This window comes from Galleria mellonella, unplaced genomic scaffold (assembly GCF_026898425.1).
Source record: "Galleria mellonella isolate WM207_F2 unplaced genomic scaffold, CSIRO_AGI_GalMel_v1 utg352, whole genome shotgun sequence".
In the NCBI taxonomy this organism is placed as follows: domain Eukaryota; kingdom Metazoa; phylum Arthropoda; class Insecta; order Lepidoptera; family Pyralidae; genus Galleria; species Galleria mellonella.
In genome coordinates, this window is record NW_026442084.1 from 635,696 (window position 1) to 643,759 (window position 8,064).

At 33.7% G+C, this 8,064-nt stretch overlaps 1 protein-coding gene across 1 annotated transcript; it reads right to left on the reverse strand.

The window, feature by feature from the left end:
- Window positions 1–476: 476 nt before the first annotated feature.
- On the reverse strand, window positions 477–7,834 carry LOC113522420 (trypsin-1-like). Its single transcript, XM_052897053.1, has 5 exons — window positions 7,685–7,834; window positions 5,860–6,256; window positions 4,974–5,229; window positions 1,383–1,532; window positions 477–733 (listed from the first exon to the last, which is right to left on the reverse strand). Exons 1-5 carry the CDS (start codon window positions 7,746–7,748, stop codon window positions 578–580), a joined length of 1,023 nt encoding a protein of 340 aa, XP_052753013.1. The 5' UTR covers window positions 7,749–7,834; the 3' UTR covers window positions 477–577.
- Between the last annotated feature and the right edge of the window lie 230 nt (window positions 7,835–8,064).

Below are 8,064 nucleotides of genomic sequence, written 5' to 3' on the forward strand. Positions count from 1 at the left end.
TTCCAGTTTCTCAATGTAATATCATATACCAAAGGTTATCTGTAAGAGATTGCCCTAGCTATAAGACCGCCTTTTGTACCTTTATATGTATATTTTAACCTGTACTTCATGCTACTGTATTTCACTTGAATTGTTCAATTGTCATTATATATTTTTAATGTTTCTAGTGCGATAAAGAGTTAAATATGTAAAATAATATATTATTATTTACCAGGTTAATATCGCCATACTGTACTTATACAACTGTATCGTTGTGTTTGTAAATTGTCTTGCTTATTCCCTATATTGTATAATGCAAATAAAGTATACTCATTCATTCATTAAAAGTAGCTCATTTTCTTCAAATCATATAGTATGTATATACCACATTTCATAACAACCGGTTAAGCCGTTAAAGCGAGAGGTTAAAAACAAACAATACATTACACATTCATATTTATAATATTAGTAAGAAATTTAAATAATAAAAAGGAAAATAAAACCATAAGCAATAAACAATATTTTTCATTACAATTACAGTTAAATAAAATTCCGAAAAATATTTCAAAAATATGTATATATATATATATATATATATTTAATCGAACTTTATTTTGGTGGTCTGCTCGATCCATGGTCTCACCTTGGCGATCTTGCTGTACACACCATAAGATCCTGGAGTTGCGCACCCGTACCCGAAGGAGACCATCCCCAATATCCTGTCATGAGCTACTGCTGGACCACCGGAGTCACCCTGGAATATGGTTACATTATTCTATATAAATCAAATTAAATTAACAAATTGATTTTGTTTTGTATACTTCTACAATTCTTCTATTTAGCGAAGTACGTACAGATATTTTTTTTAAGATAAATTATATGAATGGCAAAGTCATTTGCTTGACGGCCCACCTGTTAGAAAGTTGTGTTTCCCATGATAGTTCATGCGTTGCCATTCCTGAGGACTGTGGAGTGTTATTCTCTGTACCCAGTAAATTCACGGCCATATGACACCCTTCAGACCGAAACATAGCCATGCAAACACAACTGCTTCACGGTTGAAACACGAATGGGACAGAGGTACCCAAGCAATCGACTTTTGTACAAAGTCTCCCTCTGGTATTATATTATTATACGAGGTATATTTAGATTAAATTAATAATATATTTAAGAACCTGACCCAGCAAACTTACTTTGGCTACCTAGCGCCATCTACTGACATTTTTTTCTAAACGAAATAAAAACTATCCTATCTCTCAAGTTACAGAAACAATACCCATTTACAAAACTTAATTAAAATGAGTTTCCAGAAATAAGCATGACGTACGTAATGATGCAGTAAACAAAATTAGTGGAAATAAATATATTTATAATAAAAAAAATAACCCTTATATATTTGTTACCTGACAAGCATCTTTCTTCCCTTCAGAGAAGCCGGCACAGAACATTCTAGCAGTAAGGCTACCTCTAAAATAGGGGAAGGGTACATTTTGACAATTCTCCTTCGATATTATTGGTACCCTCACTGCTCTGAGTACGTTGGAGTATGGACCCTGGAATTAGAATATATTTATATAGTATAGTGACAAGTACAAGTGTAAAAAGTATGCAAATGGACATAACAGATTATTGTTTCTCATGATACCCCCCATGCGTTGCCATTCTGAGGACTCAGGTGTTATTCTTCTATACCCAGTAAATTCACGCCATATTCCACCCTTCAAATCGAAACACAGCCATGCAACACGATTGAAACACGAATGGGACAGAGGTACCCAAGCAATCGACTTTTATACAGTCTCCCTCTGGTAAATAAATATATAGATATATATATTACCCACTCTTTATACCAATGTATACCAATTTTCATGACGATTACTTGAAAGTCACTTTCACATTTATAATAAATTTATAAGGATTGTTAAGTAGTAACACTCCTTAGAATGGTTTCGTTAATTATTATTAGTTCGTGTAGGAATTTGTGAATACCATAATAATTATAATATTATAATAACAAATGTCTCGTCGTGGACACAATGAAATTTATTTTAGAATAAACTCTGGTTGATCAAAATGCGTTTTATTAGAAATAAATGTTAACAATAATATAACTGAAAGTTCTATGGTACAAATACAATCTCTAAATAATAAAAGTAAATTTAAATTAAATTGCTTCGTTCTTGATAGACTTACAGGAAGTTTACCACAATTTTGTGTAAATTTAAATTTACCCAAACAGATTATGTTAGCGGACCCAACATTTGACCAACCAGGTCCTATCGATATGTTGATAGGTGCTGACCTCTTTTGGGACATTATACTATCTGAGCAGACTTCCTTAGGTCCAAACAAACCAAAACTTCGTAATTCTGTATTTGGCTGGCTGATCGGCGGTCCCATAAATACATGTAAAAACAATTATATTATTACTGTTAATGACAATTTCGTAATTGCGTGCTCGGCCTGTTCGAGCAGGCGTTTCCTTTTTTATTATTGTCCTACCGTCCACTGTTGTATTTCTGGCACGGGGCCATCTTGTTTTCACTTGGATAGTTGTAACACCATTCAGAACATTATTGTTAACATTTATTTCTAATAAAACGCATTTTGATCAACCAGAGTTTATTCTAAAATAAATTTCATTGTGTCCACGACGAGACAACAAATGTAAATTATTTTGAAATTAATGACCAGTAATCGTAATGCTGGGTCTTGACTAACGTAATCACTCGTCTGTAAGCATATTTTAAAGGGAAAAGAAAAAGATGTAAGGTTAGTTCGGAAACTCCTTTTCAATTGGTACTTTCATCAACTCAACTCCTTCTAAAAAGGACGAGGTGGTATCTCTTTTTTTGAAGTTTTCCTTTTGAATGCATGTTATGCGATATATTTACCAATTTTAAAACGATTTTAGTCATTCTTTTTACAATCGAAGTATAATAATTATTTCAGCCGTTAACTGTCCACTGCTGAACATATTTTTTTCCCTTAAAGGAAGTTTTGCCAGTAGTTGCCACGTTTGGCAAACGAGGTTGGCAACCGTAGTTAGGCTTTTAGAGATGTTTTAAAAGGGACGTAGCTGCCCATCCCTCTAGCATCAAGTTCTTTCATTCGGTTTTTACATCTACGTCTATTCTATTTAGAGACCACACGAATCGAAGTATAATATTGTATAAGAATAATGGGGTAACGAAGTATTTGCACTAGTTTTTACCGTGATCGCGATATATTTGACCAGAATAATAAGTAACCTATATTTTCCATCCTATATAATACGTACATACCAAATTTCAAAGTACAGTACAGTAAGTTCAAAGTACATACTTATTGGTACCATAATAACCCATTGTTGGTACCAATAAGTAACAAGAGTAGATTTATTTTCGCATTTATATTAGGAGTCAGGTTAAGAATAGAAAATTTTGTATAAATTAGCGAAAGTTTGTAAAGCTGAATAAATGTTACCATTTCATGGAAAAACTACCGAATAAAATTGAATTTTGGTACAACGGTAGGTTATTTATTTATAACATATATGCATATTTTTGGTAAGCTTTACAAATTTACTAATGCACTTACCATAAACCAAAAATAGATAATTACAATAATAAATTAATGGAAAAAATAAATAATAAAAATTTCTAACTATACTATAAAAACAAACATTAATAATGCAATTCTGCGCAATTTGTTACCGCCCTGCGAAACTCTGTGGCAGTACAATGAAAAAAGGCAGTGGTGAACTTTTCTTTAACGGGTGAAAATGGAAAGGTAACCCCGCCTGCGCTATCGGTATACACTGGCGGGATACCAGTGAGAGGTGATAGGTGCGGATGAAAGCAGGTAAGTTAGCCCATCGTGAAGAATTCCACGAGAATTAACCACGATGGTTTCTAGGGGGAACCGGGTGGAGATCGACTTGATAGGGTACATTGCTAGTAATGGAGATGTACCCCATTACTAACAATCCCTTTCCCCCAATGGTGAATTGACTCATTGAGTAGATATATTAAATCCTTAACATATAACACTTTATGTACTAATTCACGTAGCTCGAACTGCGGGATAAAGCTAGTACAATATTGCTTCTCCGTTTACTACTTAGGAACTTAGACAGAAAACTCGCTCCCAGTGTGTTCACGCCGCAGAAGAAAATGTTTATTCAAATTCAATCTAGAGATGCAATAGATTAACCATAATAAGCTACATTCATATAGGTTAATGGAAATGTGTCTGAGGCGTAACCGATGGCTTTTTAATTTACAATCCCGTTTAAGGAGCCCTGCGCGTGATTCTCGCGGTTGCATGATTAAACTGTACAAGATTAAACAAATGGAAATTAAATGGAACATAGCTCTATATTTTCGTACTTTAAACTTAAGTTTCTGTAAGTTTTTAATGCAAATAAATCATTATTATAATGAATAAGTTACCTACATAGATCTTATCATCACTCACAATCGGGACAAGATCAAATGCAATTCTATCTCTAAATAAAAAAAAAATCGATAATATATTTTGAAAAGAAGCATCAGTAATTGTAGCAGAAAGGATATCAAGTTTATCAACGTTTGAGAAACACAGTCTTTTATTGAATATAGAGATTACTTAATGACAGTCATAAGGAATGGTCCTGATTCACTGTGATTGTTTCTTGCAATCCAAAATCCTTGCATGACTGAAGATATTCATGCAACTAAACTACTCTCCCCAAAAAAGTATATCAAAGTACAAAAATAATTAATTTTTCATGTAGTTTGCATGATTTTGGGACCAGTTTAGTAAATAGAAGGTTTAAAAATCGTTTTCGTGGTTTCGGGACCAGTTTAGTATATAGGTTTAAAAATTGTTTTGGATCTTAGAGAAAATTGATGTTACATTAACCTTCAATTTTAATATCCATGGTCTAAATGTAACAGTTACCACTTCCCATCAGGTGAAATTTCAACTTGTTTGTAATTCTTAAAAACAAAAAAAAAAAATATTGAACTCACATTTTCCTCTGTATTCCCCCAGCCAGTTACAGTCACCACCTTTCCAATTACCATATCCTCGATATGCGCTATCTTGACTGGTTGGACATTCTCATCGAATTTCAAGTTTTCATTCAACTCCAGGAGTTGGAAGTCGTAGTCGAATGGATGCTCCTTCACCTTCTTCCCCCATATAGGGTGTACGTGATTATGTTTTACCATCACTTTCCTCCCCTGGTTCAAATATTTAGACCCTATTCTTACATATGGCTTCTTGCTTTGAAATTTAAATAATATTAACTTAATTAATCATAATTATCAATGTATGTACATAAAAAATAGTTGTTAGTATAACTCATACATTTTAGTTATATTTTCGGTTTAAATTTTATTATTATCCTCATAATTTCAGCTATCACATTATCCATATTATCATTATTATTGGCCTCTCATAGACTATTAATATTAGTTCCGAGTTCCTTGCAATGTAAAAGAAAAAACGCAAAATGCAACTACTTGCACAATGCATGCAAAATACGAGCAATCCTTTTCAATGTAAAACGTTGATAAAAAGCTCTTTTACAAAAAATTTTTTTTTTCAACAAAACATAAATCATATAAAATTCGTTGCCAGTTAAAAAACATTCTCCTCTTTTTAAGGATCCACATTCTTTTTTCAACAGCCATTTCTAGACTTCTAGAAATTTTCTGTTACGAGGCGTATGATATACAAAGATTATAATTTATATCTATCTTTATCTTTTTCTTTTCTATCTTTAGCTCTCTATCTCTCATTTTTTTATATCTAATATCATTGTAACCTTACTTTATCTTGACAACTTCTTATATTTATATCCTATTATTGATAACCTATTAATGATTAATAGAAAACAGTTATTATACTTACCCACAATGTCCAGCAGTGATCACCCATTTCTTGTCAATTATAGCTCCACCACAATTAGTACCATAAGCTACATGATACGGATACAAATTGATATCAACTTCAAACCCGCCAACAATTTTATCTTCGCCGTATACTGATTTTTGCATTTCATTAGAATTTTCGTCATAATCACCAATCCTTTTCGGATGTTCGTCTCGATCCTTTGTATAATCGAAGTTATCAATATCAGGTAATTCTGTAGGTGCATCGTAGTTCTCAATATCAAGTTTGTAGAAATCGTCTTTTCTGAATGGATTTTTTAATAACAACCTTTTCGGTACACTCACTTCGAGAACTTTCTTTGATCTTAGAGGAACATTTGGTTGTTTCGGTACTGGAATTATTATAACGTCATATTCTGCAAAGTGTGCAATAAGAATAAATATTATACTGAGATATTTTATTGCTAGTTGGCAAATACCCAAATAACTCGACAGATCGATATCATTGTTCAATACTAAACCGGCTTTGAAAACGGAGGAGAGTCTCAATTCGACCGAATTGAAAAATTACTAGAAAAATATTATCGTTTTTATGTTTTGTATGTTTTTATGTTTACTTTGTACAAAAGTCGATTGCTTGGGTACCTCTGTCCCATTCATGTTTCAACCGTAAAGCAGTTGTGTTTGCATGGCTGTGTTTCCGTTGAAGAAGAAGAGTGGGATATGCCATGAATTTACTGGGTACGGAGAAATAACACCTGAGTCCTCGGGAATGGCAACGCATGGGGGGTATCATGGGGGCAACACTATACTCTGTTATGTCCATAGTACTGCACATGTCTATAGACGACGGTTACCACTTTCCATCAGGAGGGTTGTCAGCTTATTTGCCATTTTAAGTTATATATAAAAAAAAGCTAACAAAGATATTGCCTGTTCTAGGCTGCTGTAACACGAATTTCCAATAACATTGATGCATAGCCAATAATGAAAGCTTTTGGTAACAAAAATGATAGCAGACTGAAGTGGTAAAACCATTAGATTTCATCATCACGATATTGATCTTTAATTCTACCGCTGAACATAGGCCTGATTGTGCTAGTACTTATCACGCTTGACAAGCTGGTTGGCTACTGCTGCCCATTCACTACACATACTTCCTATGCCACTTTTTTTATACCACTGAGGTGGCAAACAAGCATACGGCCCACCTGATGGTAAGCGGTTACCGTAACCTATGAACGCCTGCAATACCAGAGGTATTACGCGCGCGTTGCCGACCCTGAAGAAACCTCTTTACCCCCCTTTTAAAGTACCCCACGCTGTAGTCTCTTGGGAAAACCTCGGCAGGGAGCTCATTCCATAACCTGAGTGTTCGTGGGAGGAAACATCTCTGAAACCACGCTGTACACTTTGCTAGGATAACTGGAAGTGATCTCTTTTAGAGATACGTTCACCTTTGCTCACATTGTTTCTAATTGTTATTATTACTGTATGTTTTAATTCAATAAAGAATATTGTTAATTCGTGATGAATTCATCATGATGACCCAACGGATATTATTTCATCGTCATCTATCATCTCTCATTGATACCTCTGGCTAGCATTTCATACTGATTTAGCAAACAGGGTTACCATTCCATTTGCATTGGTTAAAAAATATTTCTCAAAAGTTTTCCTGTGAATTAAATAAATCTATTAGTTTGAGTCAATGGACTGCAGGCGACTTAGTCGTTCTTTTTATAGAATTATCCATTAATTTTTTTTTTTTTTTTTTTTTTTTATTTTGGAATCATCTAAAACTTTCTCTCTAATAAATAATATAATATTTTACAATAACTTACTATCTTGATATGCTGGCAGGATGTAGTAAAATACGCAAATAAAAACAACAAAAACTTTGACCATTGTTACAGGCACGCGTTCCTCACTGGAACGTTACAATAACTGCGCACGAGTTGATTAGTGAAAATAATTCGACGTGAAATTGATTTTTTAATATGTGCTTGTTTGACGTATTCGGTGATAGGATGGCGAGTGTGGCATCGATATAAAAAATCTCAAGATACACATACCTGAACAAAAGTTATATTTATTTAAAAACAGAAGGTATCGATATAGGTATATATATAATAAATAAATATAACCCCGCCTGCGCTAGTAACCAATTGAACAAGAATTAACCACTATGGTTTCCAGGGGGAACCGCGTGCAGGTCGACCTG

Coding starts and splice junctions, on each gene's coding strand:
- LOC113522420 (XM_052897053.1), bottom strand. CDS start 7,748: ATGGTCAAAGTTTTTGTTGTTTTTATTTGCGTATTTTACTACATCCTG. Junction 1,533..4,973: donor GGGGGAATACAGAGGAAAAT/GTGAGTTCAATA, acceptor TTCTAATTCCAG/GGTCCATACTCCAACGTACT. Junction 734..1,382: donor GGAAGAAAGATGCTTGTCAG/GTAACAAATATA, acceptor ACCATATTCCAG/GGTGACTCCGGTGGTCCAGC.